The sequence below is a fragment of the Tamandua tetradactyla genome, chromosome 23 (assembly GCF_023851605.1).
Source record: "Tamandua tetradactyla isolate mTamTet1 chromosome 23, mTamTet1.pri, whole genome shotgun sequence".
Lineage (NCBI taxonomy): Eukaryota > Metazoa > Chordata > Mammalia > Pilosa > Myrmecophagidae > Tamandua > Tamandua tetradactyla.
The window spans coordinates 36,406,545-36,423,856 of NC_135349.1; the positions used below are offsets into that span (position 1 = coordinate 36,406,545).

Sequence of the window (17,312 nt, forward strand, 5' to 3'; positions counted from 1 at the left end):
CAATTAGAATATTTTGCCTTCCTTATTTAGCATATTTATACCTCTTTTTTCATTCATTTTTCTTACTATGTTGGCTAGAACTTCTAAAATAAAAAGTAATAATGAACAACCTTGTCTTATTCCTAATTTTAGTGGGAATGCTTCACCTTTAAACATGATCATACCTCTTGTTGGTTTGAAATACAAATTTTTTATAGTATTAAGGAAATATTTATAATTTACCAGGTATTTTTAATTTAAATAGATACTATATTTTTAATTATTTTATATTTTATTTTTAAAATTTATATACAGTAAAATTGATTTTTTTGTTTATAGTTCTGTGAATTTTAACACATGTATAGATTCATGTATCCACCACTACAAGTAGGAAACAGAATTTCTCCATTACCCCAATAAATTCCTTTGCATTTATATCTTTGTGGTCATATCTTCTTCATATCCTAACGTCTTGCAACTGTTGATTTGTTCATTGTCACTATAGTGTTGTCCTTTTGAGACTGTCATATAAATGCAATGGCACAGCATGTAACTTTTTGAGATTGGCCTCACGATAATGCCAACTATCCAAATTGGTTGATGTATCAATAGTTCATTTCTTTTTATTGCTGAGTAGCTCCACTGTCTGGATGTACCACAGTTCATCCATTTACCCAATGATGGATATTTGGATTGTTTCTGGTTTAAGACTATTATGAATAGAATACTCCAAACACTCATGTACAGGTATTTGTGTGAATAGATTTTCATTTCTATGGGATAAATGCCCAAGAGTGCAATTGTTGAGTCATATTGGAAGTTTATATAAAGCTTTACAAGAAAGTGCCAAACTGTGTTTTCCGCAGTGGCAGTGCCATTTTGCATTTCCACCAGCACCATGAGATAGTTTCAATTGTTCCATATATTCATCAGCACGTGGTACTGTCAGTATTTTTGTTTTGTTTAGTTTTAGCCATTCTATTAGGTGGTTTTAATTTGCGTCTATTGAACAACCGTTCGTGTGCTTATTTTCTTTCCTTCTGTCATCTTTGGTGAAAGATCTGTTCCTGCCTTTTACCCATTTTAAAAATTGGGCTGTTGAGTTTTGACAGGTTTTTATATATTATGGATGCAAGACCTTTGTTACCTATGTAATCTGTGAGTATTTTCTCCCAGGCTGTTCCTTGTCTTTTTATTTTCTTAATAGTGGCTTTCACAGATAAAAAGTTTTAAATTTTAAGTCAGTTTATCAATTTCTCTTTTATGGATTGTGCATTTGGTGTTATGTCTAAGAACATTTAGACTAACCCAGTTCATAAAGATGCTTGCCTATGTTTTTTTCCTAGAAGTGTTATAGTTTTACACTATATATTTAGATATATGATCCATTTTGAATTAACTTTTACATGAGGTATGAGGTTCATTATTTTTGCATGTAGATGTCTAATGGCTCCAACACCATTTTTGATAAGCCTGTTTTCTTTTTCCATTGCCCTTTGTAAAAACTAATTGGCCATATGATAGAAAGTCTATTTACAGATTCTTTATCCTTTTTCATTGATCTATATGTCTAGTAATTCCCCAATACCACACTGTCTTGATCACTATAGCTTTATAGTAATCTTAAAATCAGATAGTGTACCCTCCAACTTTATTCTTCATTTTCAAATTTGTTTTGGCTATTCTAATAAGTTGCCTTTCCATATAAATTTTAGAATTTTACACACACGCACACACACCTGCTGGGATTTTTATTGAAAATGCATTAAATCTACAGGTCAATTTGGGGAGAATTTACAACTTGAGTCTTCTGATCCATGGACACAGAATGTCTTTCCAGTTATTTAGATCTTCTTTACCTTTTATCAGCATTTTATAGGTTTAAGCATTTAGATCCTGCATGTGTTTTGTTAAATTTATACCTAAGTATTTCATTTTGGGGGCATTATTGTAAATAATACTTATTTAAATATCAGTTTCTAATTGTTGCTTGCTAGTATATAGAAGTACATTGATTTTTAGGTGTTGAACATGCATCCTGCAAGTTTTCATTCTAGGATTTTCTCCTTTTTTTTTTTAGATTTCTTGGGCTCTGCTATATAAATAATCATGTCATCTGTATATAGTAGCATTTTATTTCTTCCTTTCCAATCTGTATGTTTCTTATTTTTCATGCCTGTTTGTTGCCCTAAGACTTCCAGTATAATGTCAATAGGAGTTAAGAGAGTGAACGTCTTTGCCTTGCTCCTGATCTTAGGAAGAATGTATTTAGTCTTTTACCATTAAGAAAAAGATGCCTTTTATCAGGTTGAGGAAGTTCCCTTCTATTCCTCATTTGTGAGAGCTTTTATCATGAATGAATGTTGGATTTTGTCAAATATTTTTTCTTCATCAATTGATACTAATGTGATTCCCTTCTTTAGGCTGTTAATATGGTGGATTACAATGATTGATTTTCAAATATTAAACCATTCCTAAATTACCAGGATAAACTCTACTTGGATATGGCATATTATTCTTTTTCTATATTGATGGGTTCATTTTGAATGACTTATATTATTTTGTAGTGTCTATGTTCATGAAGTGATGTTATCTATAGTTTTCTTGTAATGTTTTTGTATAAGAGTAGTGCTGACATTTAAAACTAAATTGGGAAGTGTTTTCTCCTCTTCTATTTTCTGGAAGAGTTTATCTTGAATTGTAATTATTTCTTTAAAGGTTTGGTTGAATTTTCTAGTGAAATCATTTGAACCATGAGTTTTCTCTTTGGAAAATTTTGAAATTATAAACTTAATTTCTTTAATAGTTGTAGGACTATTCAAGTTATCTGTTTCATCTTAAGTTAGTTTTTAAAGTTTGTGGGATTTGAAGAATTGTTCTATTTATGTAAGTTGTCTAATTTATGTGTGTGGAATTGTTTCTAGTATTCCTTTATTATATTTTTAAGGTCTAAGGCGCCCATAGCAATATCTTGTATTTTTTGCTGATATTGTTCATTTGTGTCTTCTCTCTTTTTTCTTTGTCATTCTTGCTTCGGATTTATAAATGTTTTTTTAGGTTTACCAATTTTATCTTTTCAAAGAACCAGCTTTTGTATTCATTGATCTTCTCTACCATTTTTCTGTTTTCAATGTTTCTGATTTCTGCTCTTATTATTTCCTTCTTTTTGTTTCCTTTGGTTTTATTTTGCTCTTCTTTTTATTGTTTCTTAAGATGGAAGCATGAGTTTCAGAACTTTCTCCTTTTCTAATGCTGTAAAATTTCTCCTCTGTAGTTGCATTCCACAAATTTTGTTCAGTTCAACATAGTTTCTAATTTCCCTTGAGACTTCCTCTAAACCATGGATTATTTAGAAGTGTATTGTTTAATTTCCATGTATTTGTAGATTTTCCTGTTATCTTTTCAATTAGTGATTTCTAGTTTAATTCCATTATCAAGTTTATCTCCATTATATGAAATGTCACAGGGAACACTTTGTATGAGTTCTAATCCTTTACATTTGTTAAGGTGTGTTTTATGACCATTCTAGTTTAATTCCATTATCAAGTTTATCTCCATTATATGAAATGTCACAGGGAACACTTTGTATGAGTTCTAATCCTTTACATTTGTTAAGGTGTGTTTTATGACCATTCTAGTTTAATTCCATTATCAAGTTTATCTCCATTATATGAAATGTTACAGGGAACACTTTGTATGAGTTCTAATCCTTTACATTTGTTAAGGTGTGTTTTATGACCATTCTAGTTTAATTCCATTATCGAGTTTATCTCCATTATATGAAATGTCACAGGGAACACTTTGTATGAGTTCTAATCCTTTACATTTGTTAAGGTGTGTTTTATGACCCAGGATATGGTCTATCTTGGCCATGTTCCATGTGCAATTGAAAAGAATGTGTGTATTCTGCTGTTATTGGGTAGAATTTTTTTAAGGGGTCAAATTAAAAGCCAACTTTGGCAGTGCTCATGCTTTGTTGGACACATCCCTCTGCATGTATGAGCTGTGAGAGTTTTGCACTGGGTTTCCTACTACTTTTCCCTTGCAGTTGGTTTTAAAAGTATAACCACAGGATGGGCAGTATCAGCATCGCCTGGGAAAGTGTTATTTCAGAAACTCTGGGGATGAACGAGAAACCTGTGTTTTAACTGCCCTCTAGATGGTTCTGATGCATGCTTAAGTTTGAAAGCCACTTCTCTAGCCTACAGAAATTCCTCCTTGTAGCTCACATTTGGATGGCACTCATCCTTTATTTCCAGTAAAGATGTGGGTTTTCTCCTTTATTATCTGCCTTGGATCATTTCCTCAGGAATTAGGACTGAAATTCGCCTGTTAGCCTAGAAGTTATTCTTTGTTGACTTTGGGGTTGAAGATTGGTGACCTTGAGGAAAGCTTTGGCAATGTTTCTTAGAATTACAGAAATTCGCTTTTGTTTCCTTCAACCTCTTTATTTGAATACAAGTTGGGTGTGTCCACACACTACTACAGGAATTACCACTTGCTGCCTCATCCTTTAAGATCAGAGGTAGAGTTCCAGGCTACAGTCTTTGCCCCTGAATTATGAGATTAAAAGTTACCAAGGAGCATGAAATATATACATATATATTTCATATACACATATATATATATATATACATACATATATATATATATATATATATATATATATATATATATATATCCTATTTTCAAACAGCAGTTCCTAAAATCCTAGAATTAGCCAAAGAACTTCCCTCTTGCTGCAGGTATAGATTAGTCAACTCAGGCTATCTCTAAATAATAACCACTTAAGAGGAATTGTGTTAAACTGGGAAATACTGTGTCTCTCCTTAGCTTAATAAGGAGGCCATTTTACCTCTATACAGTGGGAACAATGAAGTATTAGCCTTACATAATTTACTTAGCCTACTGGTGAAGTCACAATGATAATTCAGCCAAACCCTTCCCAGTACCATCTACTCATTTGTCATTTAGTACTTTGCCATTCTAACCTAGCACATAGAATAGTTCCTGGCTTGTGAAAGGCAGTCACATTTCTTCTTTTATGTTTCTTTAAGTTTTAATCTTTTGATTACTCAATAAAAATGTTGGGTTGGTGAAGTCTGTTAAGTTAACAAAGCCATATTTAGTCTCAGCATCCCTGAAAGAAAAGTATTTTTGAGAATTAGCAATACCACAATGCAGCAGTTAATAGAAATTTGAACTATCCCAGGGGAAACAGCAGCATGGAAATATTTGGACTAAATGTGAAACCTAAAATGCTAAATATTCCCTGTAAGGGAAAAGGAAGAGAAGGAAGTCAAGGTTTGGGAGCACTTTTTAATGAGGCATTTTTTAGGTAATTTATTTTTAAGCAATTTTAAATTTACATAAAGGCTGCCAGAACTGTACAAGGAACTCCCATATTCCCCATTCTCTGACATTTCCTCTATTGTTAATATTTTTCTGCATTTGTGGAGCACGTTTTAATACTACAATAACAGCATCTACAACTAATAGTAATGGCTGAAACTGAAATTGCCATCCTCTATATTCCAGGCTTTATGTTAGCCAGTTAACTTACGTTATCCCACTTAATTTTTACAGTCACCCTCCAAGGTATCCATTATTACCCCCATATCACAGGTGCTGCAGCTGAGTCTTAGAAAAGTTCAGTAGCATTCCCCAGGTTTCACTGACTACATGGTGGATTCAGATCTAGGCCGAACTCCAAAGCCTGTGCTCGTTCCAGAATACCACGTCATAAGTGTAATTCTAAATTCAGGGAATTAGAGGTTCATGTGACTAATATCTACTTGGTGGTCTCATCCTCCCCTCAACCTGTTTGTTTCTCTTTCAGGGCCACTTTATTTATTGAATGCTGAAGCAATTGCAGAGGAAATAGGGACTATGTGGAGGACAATATATAAATTGACCAAGACATTAGCTGATGTACCTGCACCCAGGCGCTTAGCAGAGAATGTGAAAGCCAAGATTGAGAAGTTCAAGCAGCACATTCCAATCCTCAGCATTTCTTGCAACCCAGGGATGAAAGACCGGCACTGGCAGCAGGTTCCTATCACACCACGTCTAGCCACCCCTTCCCACATCTGGTCATTGTAGTACTTTGGAAGGTGGGGAACACAATGAAGTCAGGTTTCTGAAATGAGAAGCTATTTCAGATAGTAATGGGGGGGTGATAGTGTTTGAAGGAAGGGGATGTGTGGGATATGGGTTGACTAGCTACCCCTCCATGAACAGGTTGACTCTTCTCTTTGGGGACCCCTTTGCTGATGGTTGAGTTTGTTTCTGACCTCCTTGTCTGCTTTCCTAAGCCAGTAGCTGATGGGAGCTGCTACCAATGCCAGGTGATTTCTATTTGGGCTGACTTTGGTGTGGAGTTTAATGGGTAAACAGACTGCATTCAAAAATAGCTGCACTCTTCTTTCAGCCCTTGGAGTCTATAAATGAGAATAATAAATATTCTCCTTAAAAATAGTCAGGATTTTTATGAGCAGCTGGGTGTGAGGGTGATAAGTGTGGTGTGAATACTAAGCAGAAAAAAGAAAGCCCACTGAGTTTCTAAAAGAATTGTCACATTCAAGGGCTAGTGATGGTCTTGAAACTTCCTGTACCAAGAGTTGTTCTATGGGTAGGTGGAGATGAGATTGGCTTTCTGTGGAGGAGAGTCCTCTCTGAATTGGCCTAGAATCCCCTCTCTCAGAACCGTGCACAAGACTGAGGACATTGTTCCTGGAAGGGCCCAATCCGAGAACACACATATTGCCTTCAGGGAATTAGAGCCCCTAACCCAGTGGCTAGAAACATTTTCACCTCCCTTGGAAGATAGAATTCTTTTTTTGTGTGAGGGGTAGGGTGCATGGGCTGGGAATTGAATGCAGGTCTCCTGCATGACAGGTGAGCAGTCTACCATAGAACCAACTAAAAAGAATAGAGTTTTTGATGCTCAAGAAATGCAGGGTTTTTCTGTAAAGGGCTGCTACTTTCAGTTTCCCAGAAAAGCCATGTTAACTCAAGAGCTAAGGATGGGATGCTGTAAAGAAAGGCAGTGGTGGTGATGGTAGGGTCATCTGGGTAGACTTCTGATCTTGAAATGCCCCAGCAGGGCAATCAGTGAGGGGGTAGCTGCCCACCCCTCCACTTGTGGGCTCACCATGGGCCTAGCCAAACTAGAACTTAGGCCTGATTGGGGGATTAGGGAGGCTGGATAGACAGATGGCCTCTAGAAGTGATAGATCTCTCCATGAGACAACAGTATCAAAAGTGTTCTCATCAATGGCATTTATAAATGCTCCAGGAGAGCTGTAAAAATCATCCTCTCTACCTCATGTTTCCCCCATGACAATACTATGCTCAGCACCTCATACATGGGCACCCCAAAAATCCCAACCCCTCCTAGACATTCATCATTCTCATGTATAGACCACTTGGATGGATGGTTTGGAAAAGATGTTCCTTAGAATGATAATAAAATAATGGTAATAACAATAAAAGCTAAAAATTATTATGTACCAATCATTTACAGGATATTGCATTGAGTGTTTTGTGTGGATTCTCTCATTTCGTCCTCCTAATAGTCCTGTGAAGTAGGGATTCTTATTATCTCCATTTCATAGATAAGAAATGAGGCTTGGAGAAATAAAGGAAGTTGTTGTATGGTGGACTATATGTTATATAGTTCCTAATAGTTCTAATTCTCCCCTCCAGCATACAACTTCCTTAATTTCTGATTAGCTCTACCTAGAAGGGGAGACAGGGACAATAATATCAGTTCAGAGGTAGGCAGCAGGGAGCAGTGAACCCTAGGTAAGAGTGGAGTGTGGACCCAGAAAGGTGAATTCCCAGCACTGAACCCCTAAGTGGAAGCCAAATGGACTGAGCAGTTAAGAGTTGGGGGCAAGAGGGTTGGTGTTTGAAAGGACAAAGGCCGCCAGTCATACTCAGGGGCTGCCCCCACTCAGAGCCCATTCCTGCCTGCAGTGTAGGTCACCCCACAAACTGCCCCAAGGACAGCACCAGATCCCCAGGCTGAACTGTCCTAATGCCTGACTCAGGAACCCCATTTGCACAGTTACTGAGAGGAGTACCTGAAGTCCACACCGCTTGAGCTCTTGAGGCTAGAAGATGTGGATCTGTGCTGAGGTTTTTGAACATCTCCCAGAATATAAGCAGGAAAGTCTAGTGCCCAAAATTTAGGGCACAGACTGCTGATTTTGGCAAAGGGGTTGCTAACATGATAGGTCTTGACCTTAGGGAGAAACTGCACTGCTGTATACCAAAGCTGGGCCTCTAGGACAGCACAGTTGAATAGAAATATAATACGAGCCACATAACGTAATTTTAAGATTTCTAGTGGCTGCATTTTAAAAAGTAAAATGAAACAGGTAAACTAATTTTTGAATATATTTTAACCCAATATATCCAATAAGTATAAAAATGAGTAATGAGATATTTTATATTATGTATTTCATACTAAGTCTTTAAAATATGTTTATTTTACATTTGCACACATCTCAATTTGTACCAGCTGCTTTCAAGTGCTCAATAGCCATCAGTAGCTAGTGGCTGCATATTAGACAGCACAGCTCTAGGCCATGAGAGAGTCAGGACCCTTATTTATTACTATAATTAACAAAGGTGATTTCAAAAGTAAAACAACCAATCTCTGAGTCCTTACATGGACCAAGCAGTATTCCAAGTACTTGGCATGGTTATTCATTTAATCCCAGAGATGATCAGTGTGTTGTTCTAAGCTGCACTTTCAGGTATTGGAATTGTACATGGCACACTCTAGGAAATCCTATCCTTGTGGACTAATATGAACTCTACTTTCTAGAGTTACGTAGTGTGTAACCTGCACAACTGTACATGGAAAACCTGTGACAGAGATTGGAGTATGATGGATAAATGCTTTCAAGTCAGAAAGAATTGGGTCCATCTCTCAATCCTGCCATTTATTAGCTGGTTGGCCTTGAACAAGATACTTAATTTCTTTATCCAGTTTCCTTATCTGTAAAATAGAAATAATAATACAGTAGTACCTTCCTCATAGTGTTGGGAGAATGAAGTAAGTGCATAAAATTCTTAAAAACAGTGTCCGCCACATAGTAAGTCCTTAACAAATGTTACTTTTATTATTTGCATTACTTCTGTGGACCTCCAGGAGTCCCCTGACCCCAGATTGAAAACCATTTGAATTTGGCATTCCTCCACAAATGCTTATTGATGCCTACTAAATGCAGGCACTAGGAACACGGAGCTAAGCAAGACAGAGCATGGCATGGTTCACATCCCTTTCAGCTCTGACACTCTTTTGTCCTACCTGGCCGGAGAGAGACAGAATTGAGCAGGAGCTAAGGTTTTTCATGCTGCCCAGGTCTCTCAGTCCTTGAAAAAAAAGTTTTAAAAAGCCATCAGAGCCTTCATTTAAGACCTTTCTCTGGGATATTTGCACTTAAAAGAAGCCTGGGATAGGATTTAAACCAAAGGAATGGGAAGCTTGGGTAGAAGGGGGGGTGTATTTTGAGGTGGGGAGCCTTTCCTCCTTCCTAGCATCCTCAGACACTTGTCTCATAACTTCCTCCTTTCATTCAGCACTCACTCACTGCAGCTTCTGCATGGACCCAGCTATGTACCAGGCCCTAAGAGCACAAAAGCAAGCCAGTGTTCAGGTTGCTTACTTGGGCTCCTGGCTGCCCCCAACACCTTGTAGACACACCCTGTCCAATTCAGTAGCCACTAGCTACACGCAGTTATTTAACTTCAAATTTAAATTAATTAAAAGGAAATAAAAGTTAAAAACGAGTTCCTTGGTCATGCTGGCCACATTCTCCAGTGCTTAATCGCCATATGAGCAGTGGCTACTAGTGGACATCTCAGAGAACATTCCATTGTCCCAGAAAGTTCTATTGGACAGCGTTATCTTGGATGACAAACACTTGTCTTCTTCTTTTCTTTGCAGATCAGTGAGATTGTTGGTTATGAAATAAAACCCACTGAAACGACTTGCCTCCTGAACATGTTGGAATTTGGATTTGGCAAATTCGTTGACAAGTAAGGTTCATCTCTTCTTTGGGGAATTTTTTTTTTTGGTCCAGGTATCTAATGACCCTATGGTCATATGATTGGCTTCATGTGAAGTTGTTTGCTTTTCTCCTTCTGATTTGGTTTGACTTCAGACTCTTTAAAATCACCTCCATTGGGGCTAACTAGCTATTGGTGAAACTTTAATTTTCAGCGCAGATTGCGGTTGGTAACTGAGAACTACAATTTGAGAACAAGCAGGCTGACTCCAGAGCCTTAACTCTTTATCACCTAAAACATAAGCCAATCTTCAGAGACAGACTGAGATAACACACATCTACTCTTCCTTTCTTTGTGCCTGTGTGCTCACCTGTGACCAATCAACCAAGTTGTTTACCTCTGTGTTCCTCAGTGTCCTTATCTCTCAAGTGGGAGGAATAATTGTAGCTAGTGGTTAGTGCTATTGGGAGGGTTCCTGGGGTATGGCATGTCACGTGAAGGGATTTAATGTCCAGGGACTCAGCCATAACCTCTTAGTGAGGTGTGGCTCACTAAAGGTCCCTCCCACCTCCATCCCACCCTGTATTTATTGCAGCTTTATCACAGCCTGCAGTTGATGAGCTTCTTAGTAAGGTGTGATGCTCCCTGGGTCCCACCTACTTCCGTCCCACCCTGTATTTATGACAGCTTTTTCACAGCCTGCGGTTGATGAGCCTCTCCAACATGTTTAGGCAAGGCCATCTCCTGATACACTTTATGGACTCTCGAACTGATTTGGGTGGTTCATCACACATGCTGCGAGCTTCTGTCTTATTTAATTATATCAACGATACTGAGATCTCGCACAGGACTTGGCCGAAGTCACACAGCCGTGGAGCACCGGAGGCCAGACCTCAGGACTCCTCGTCTCCTACTCATCTGGGATGGCACCTGTCTTCGCTAATTAATTGCTCTCCCTATGCTGCCCACTCATTTGGTTGTCTCCCAAGAAGGCAGCGTTTAGAATGATAGCTCTACTGCTGAAGTCTTGATTAGTCATTGTTTGGAATTATTTGTACCTAGCCTGCCTCCATTCAGGAGGCTAAGTGAGGGCTCCTTTGTTCTCTGTAGTTGACCCCATTTGGCTGACCACCTGGGAACTGTGGGAATAATAACAGTCCGATTGCTCCTTCTGACCAAAAGGAGAGAAGGCACATAGTAGGAGAATAAGAAATCCAAGATTGGGAGTCAAGAGAACTGGTTTCTAGACCTGTTTCCAACACCCACCAGCACTGCATTTTACGCAGCACTCGCTTCCTCTCAGCCGCTGTTTCCTGACCTATAAATAAAATGCAGAAAATCCTGAGTTCTGGAATGCAATAGAAGATGGGTACTGAGGCAGAGGGAATGACTCCCTACTTCTCCTTCCAAGAGTTTTTCTTCCCAACCCTTTACCCACAGCACAGTTCTCTGGGTAAAGGAAAGAAGAGAGGAATGTGTCTTCCCCTTTCCTCTCTCACCACAGAACCAAAGGACTGTGGTGGGTAGACCCAGTGTATCAGGAAAGCTATTGGGTGCCTTTGAGAAGGGGAGGGAGCAGGAAGTGGAGCAAAAGCCATCACATAAATTAATAGAAGTTCGAAGTCTAGAATGAAAAAGCAGCATGTGAACAAGTAAGGGGTAAGCAAAAATGGAAAGAAGAGGTCTTATCTTAGAGAGCCTTAAAACAGTAGCTGTCAACTGGGAGAGATTTTCCACCCCCAGGGGACATTTGGTACCATGTAAAGATATATTTGGTTGTCACAAGTGCCAGGGATGGTGGACAGAGGTGAGGTCTGCTACTGGCATGGAGTAAATAGAGGCCAGGGATGCTGCTAAACATCCTACTATGCATAGAACCGCCCCACCACTGCAAAGACTTATCCAGCCCAAAATGTCACCCATGGCAAGGGTGAGAAACCCTGCAAGACATTCAAGGTAGCTGACAAACTTCAGAGTAAAATAGTAAACATGCTGGTAAAACTAAGGATTTTTTTAATTCCTCCTAAAGCTGAGCTGAAACTCCCCCTTCAACAAGTTTTCTCTGCCTCCTGCTATTGTGTTTTCTCTTTAGACTGGAACCCATTGGTGCAGCAGCCAGTAAAGAATATTCTCTGGAGAAAAACCTGGAGAAAATGAGGCTGGACTGGGTCAACATGACTTTCAACTTCGTGAAATACAGGGATACGGTGAGTGTGACTCCAACTGCCCGGCTCCCTGAAAGCAGCCCCATTCATTCTGCAAATTACAGAGATGATTTATTCAGATTTGCAGTAGGCCTCAGGGAGGACTGATCCCTTACATCTTGCTGTTTGCTCCTGTCTGCTTTCCCTTCCAGTCACCCCTTCTCCCAGTCACCACCAGACAGTTGCATTTTCAAACCTGAACGACCTTTTGGTACAGAGCAGGAAGCTTTCTGGTAGGCTACGGGGGCATGTGTTCCTTCCCAAAGCTCCCAGATCCCTCAGAATATAGCTGGGGTGGGCAAGGTCCTGTGGTAGGGCTTCTCCAGTGTCTACCTGCACAGGAACCATCTGGAGATCTAGTTAAAGTTGCACAGTTTTAACAAGCTCCCAGGTGATGCTAAAGCTGTGGTGCATGGACCACAGTTTGGATGGCGAGGGTGTAAACGTAAGTCTTTTCACTGGCATTTGTAAAGAACATGTGGGTTCATGTAGTGCAGGTGGAGGTTATAAACCAGAAATGTTCGCTCAGCTGCCTTCCAGCTTGCTGTTGGGATGGGGCCAGAAGGATATGTTTGCACTCAGCATGAGCTGTAAATCCCGGAGGCAACAGGCAGAAAGTCACATATTGCAGACCATCAGCTCTGAAAGCCATGCTTGTCAAACCTGGCTGCATAGTACAATCATCTGGGAAGCTTTAAAAAATAATCCAGTTGATTCTTCCTAGCCCCTCCACCCCCAGAAAGTGTCATTATCCTCTGGCTTTTCTGATGTGAGGCCTGCATTGAAAATCAACATTCTAAAGACTTCTGGTCCCCGCTTCCCCAGCTGCATTTTACCCTTTTGTGACTTCTTTTCCCCTTCAGTTTCAGTAGTCCCGATGGATAAGAACTATTAGTTGGCTAAGAAGTAAGATGGGTCCACAGGAGGGATGAGAACTGGGGACACCTGGGTTAGTTACTGCACCTTTCCCAGGAAAGCCAGGCTGCAGTGGGTCTCAGAACCAACATTCCTCATCTGCCTTGACCTTGGTGCTACATGATCTCCCTGGCCTAGCCACTGTCAAGGCTGCCGGGCTGAAATGAGGAGTTAAGTAGACCTGGGAACAGCTCGGTTACACCTGGCTAATCCTCAGAGTTTCTGCGTGCAGTGGCAAAGTGGGAATCAAGGTACCACTTTATGAGTAGCTGGACAAGCCTCCCAGTGCAGAGCCTCCAGCCAAAGGCAGATGAGAGATTATATTCTACACCCGATTTACCACCCAGATGTAGGCTTGAAGGAAGTAAAAACAGAGAGACCAGACCTGCCTCAGGGAGACAGACCCTCAGCAGCTTGCTGGCCACTTGAACCCACCAGGGTATTGCCAGGCACAGGTAACCCCATTTACCAGCAAAATATGGCCACGAATGTACAGGGCTGAGGGTCCCAAACTCCCCTAGACCAAAAAAAAAAAAAAACCTAATCATTCTGTGTATTAAGAAACTAGGTCTAAACCACTTAAATTATTCATAACCCTTCAACTTAGCCACTGTTTGAAAAAAAAAAAAATATATATATATATAAGTTGAAAGTACCCACAATGAGTTGCTGTGCATTTGCTGCCGTATCCCAGGGCACTTCACCACACATTTCAACAATCACAGTCTAGGCCTAATGGTCAGATTAGCAGTTGATCCTGCCTGAGGGAGAACAGGGAAAGCAAGTGGGCAGAGAAGCAGAAGCACAGGGAAGGGGCAGAAGTGTTCCTTTTCCCAACAGATGCACTTTGCTTGTCTGAGACCATATTGGATTTCTGCAAAGGGGGTAGAAAATAAATGTCTTTTAAGAACAATTTTCAAGGAAATAAACAGAAATCCCGTCCCCTGCAAAACGGAGATAGCTGTCCTACTGGAGCGGAGAGCTGAGCTATCAGGCCTTTGGGGATCAGCTTGCAAAGTAGAGGTCTCATGATTTCAGTGGTGTGGGGGTATCTTTGCAGGATACAAACATCCTGTGTGCAGTCGATGACATTCAACTGCTGCTCGATGACCATGTGATAAAGACCCAGACTATGTGTGTCTCTCCATTCGTCAAACCAATAGAAGCAGAATGCCGGGTAAGAGTAAATGAGGTGGCGTATTTTGTGATGTCCCATCAGCTCTGGATTTCTCAGAGGTAGGAGAAGCTTACAAGGAAACTCTCTCCTGATTGGAAAAAAAAAAATTAACACAAAACTAAAAGCAATAGCCACCCAACCAAGTGCATGGCATTCTTAGCCTTTGGAACAGCCTGCCATAAAAGAAGCTGAGTTGTTTTGAATGCATCGAATAAAAATACATTTGGAAATTAAGTGACTATCCTGTGAACTACAGCAAACTAGAATGTAAACTAATTGGGGGTAGGGATTTGGTCGCATTTGATCATTGTTTGTGTAAAGTAGCATAGGCTAAAGGCACAGTCTCTGGAGCCAGATGGACGGGGTGCAAATTCTGGCTCTGACATTAATTACTTATATGACCTTGGACAAGTTACTAGAGCTGTTGTGTCTCAGTTTCTGCATCCATGAAGTGAGATTTATAATAATATCTCCCTCATAAAGCTGTTTGGAGGGTTAATTGGTTTTACCTATGTAAAATACTCAGCACTTGGCACATAGTAAGCATTTTATCTGTTACTATTATTATCGTTATCATTACTATTCCACTGGTATGGGGGATCCATGAGGGGCAAGGACTCTGGTCTGTTTCATTCATTGCTTTATCCCCAGTGTATAGAACAGTGACTAGAATATATGGGGCCCTTAATAGGTATTGTTAAATGAATGAATGAATGAATGAATCCATCCCTCCACTTGTTTGATGTGGGCCTGTGATGCAGAGTGGCAGGCTAATGATTCAGTTATGAAATACTAACTTCACAGAAGTGGGAAGAAAAGCTACTTCGCATGCAGGAAATTTTGGATGCCTGGTTGAAATGCCAAGCCACCTGGCTGTACCTGGAACCTATCTTCAGTTCAGAGGACATCATAGCCCAGATGCCAGAAGAGGGCAGGAAATTTGCCATTGTTGATGGTTATTGGAAATCAATCATGTCCCAAGCGGTAAGTTTTTGCTCCCTGGTAAATCTCTCTAACGTGTGGAATGCTTTCCTCATTGAGCATCATAGTCCTGTTCCCTGAAACTTGTGTGTCAGTTGGATTTTTGCAAATTTGATATTTTTATGTCGTTTTTCTCATTTCAAAAGTTATCATTGTTATAAAAAAATTCAGACGTAGAAATATGTAAATACAGAAAGTAGAAGGCTTTTGGAATCCCATCTCCCTAGACATGACTATTAGCAGTTTGTATTATTTAGCTGTCACTTCTAATGAGGTAGAAGACTTTGTTACAGGATAATGCAGTAAGGTTTTTAGAGATGGAAAATCCTTTTAGAATTCAAATAGTTATCCAGACTTAGTCACCCAGTCATTCCACTAATGTTTATTCAGTACCTATGATGACTCAGACACCATTATAGGAGTCAGAAAATACTTGACAATGACTGGAAGATGATTTCTACCTGATAGAATTCACTGCCTTCAGAGGAGAAGGTCAGACAAGTTAGATGAATAAGAGCTATAATATAAATAAATGCAATTTTTAGAATACAGAGGAGTGATTTCATTGTCTGGGAGGGTCAAGAAAGGCCTCCAAAGGCGGTGACATTGGAGCTAAATCTTGAAGGATGAGAAGTTCACCAGGTGTACAAGGCAGAGAGTAGCATCTGTTAAGCAGCTCATATCTTTTTTCTTTTTTAATTCAAGCATGCTCAAGTTGTGACAAACTTATAAAAACTTTTGTCTTAGTTTCTCAGGCTGCTCTGAAAAATACTACACACTGATTTGGCTTAACAACGGAAATTTATTGGCTCACAGTCTGAAAGGCTAGATGTCCAAAATCTAGGCATAACCAAAGCCATGCTTTTTCCCCCAAATGTGTGGCATTTTTGTGCTGGCTTTCCCCAATCCTTGGGACTCCTTGGCTTACATCTCTGCCTCCTATCAAATTCCTATGTCTCTCTCCTTGTATCTGTTCTTCCAGTTTCCATTTACTTCTGGCTTCTTCCAGTGTAGCCTTCTCTTACAAAGCTTACAGGAGTATGGATTCAGAGCCACCCTAATTCAATTGGTGCCATCTTAACAATAACATCTTCAAAGGTCCTATTTACAAATAAGTTCACACCTACAGCAATGCGGATTAAGAACATATCTTTGGAGGGGGGTACATAATTCAGTCACTCACTTACTTGTCTCAGAAGAATTCATCTGCCCTGATCATTTGCAGGAATGATAAGTAGGAATTTATATCAGCCCAGCCAGTGGAACCAACTCTCATTTTGCCCTGCTTCTACCATCTCAATATCAGTTAAGGCTCTTTGGCTGTATGTAAGAGAAACCCGCTTGAAGTAACTCAAACAAAATGACCAAATGGGTGTCTCATGGAACTCAAGAGCAGAAATGCAGCCAGGCCTTATAAAGGATGGATCTAGAAATTGGTAAGCTAGCAAGAACTCAACATGCGCTTTCCAGGCCTCTCATCTCTACTCCTCTTCTCGCGCCTTCTTCAATCTCTCTCCGCAGACTGGCTTGCTCTGTCACTCATTCACATGGTGAAAGAGGCCCTCACACAGTTCCAAAGTCCCCTCATTTGAGAGGCCAGCCCAGACCAGCATAGAATGCCATAGTCTGAATTCAAACTGCTAAAATTTAAAATATAGTGGGCTCAGTTTGTTTCAGGTGCCCAACCCCGGTCCAGTCCACCATGGAAAGAGGAACAAGGTCAGTTTACACGAGCTTGACTGTAAGATCAGACAAGTTAGATGAATAAGAGCTATAATATAAATAAATGCAATTTTTAGAATACAGAGGAGTGATTTCATTATCTGGGAGGGTCAAGAAAGGCCTCCAAAGGCAGTGACATTGGAGCTAAATCTTGAAGGATGAGAAGTTCACCAGGTGTACAAGGCAGAGAGTAGCATCTGTTAAGCAGCTCATATCTTTTTTCACTCCCATAGGAATGAGGTGGCAGTTAGCTGAGCAGGGGTCATTTTTTGATGAACTGGCTCAATAACTAATCTAGAACTTGGGATGAT

General features: G+C 39.9%; 1 protein-coding gene across 2 annotated transcripts in view; it reads left to right on the forward strand.

The window, feature by feature from the left end:
- DNAH3 (dynein axonemal heavy chain 3) overlaps positions 1-17,312 on the forward strand; it is a 220,557-nt gene that overhangs the window by 66,327 nt on the left and 136,918 nt on the right. For both annotated transcript variants that reach the window (XM_077141603.1, XM_077141602.1), the window contains exons 19-23: positions 5,819-6,030; positions 9,941-10,032; positions 12,095-12,209; positions 14,182-14,298; positions 15,103-15,282. In XM_077141603.1, the coding sequence (XP_076997718.1) occupies positions 5,819-6,030; positions 9,941-10,032; positions 12,095-12,209; positions 14,182-14,298; positions 15,103-15,282 (716 nt within the window). The remainder of the gene's footprint in view (positions 1-5,818; positions 6,031-9,940; positions 10,033-12,094; positions 12,210-14,181; positions 14,299-15,102; positions 15,283-17,312) is intronic.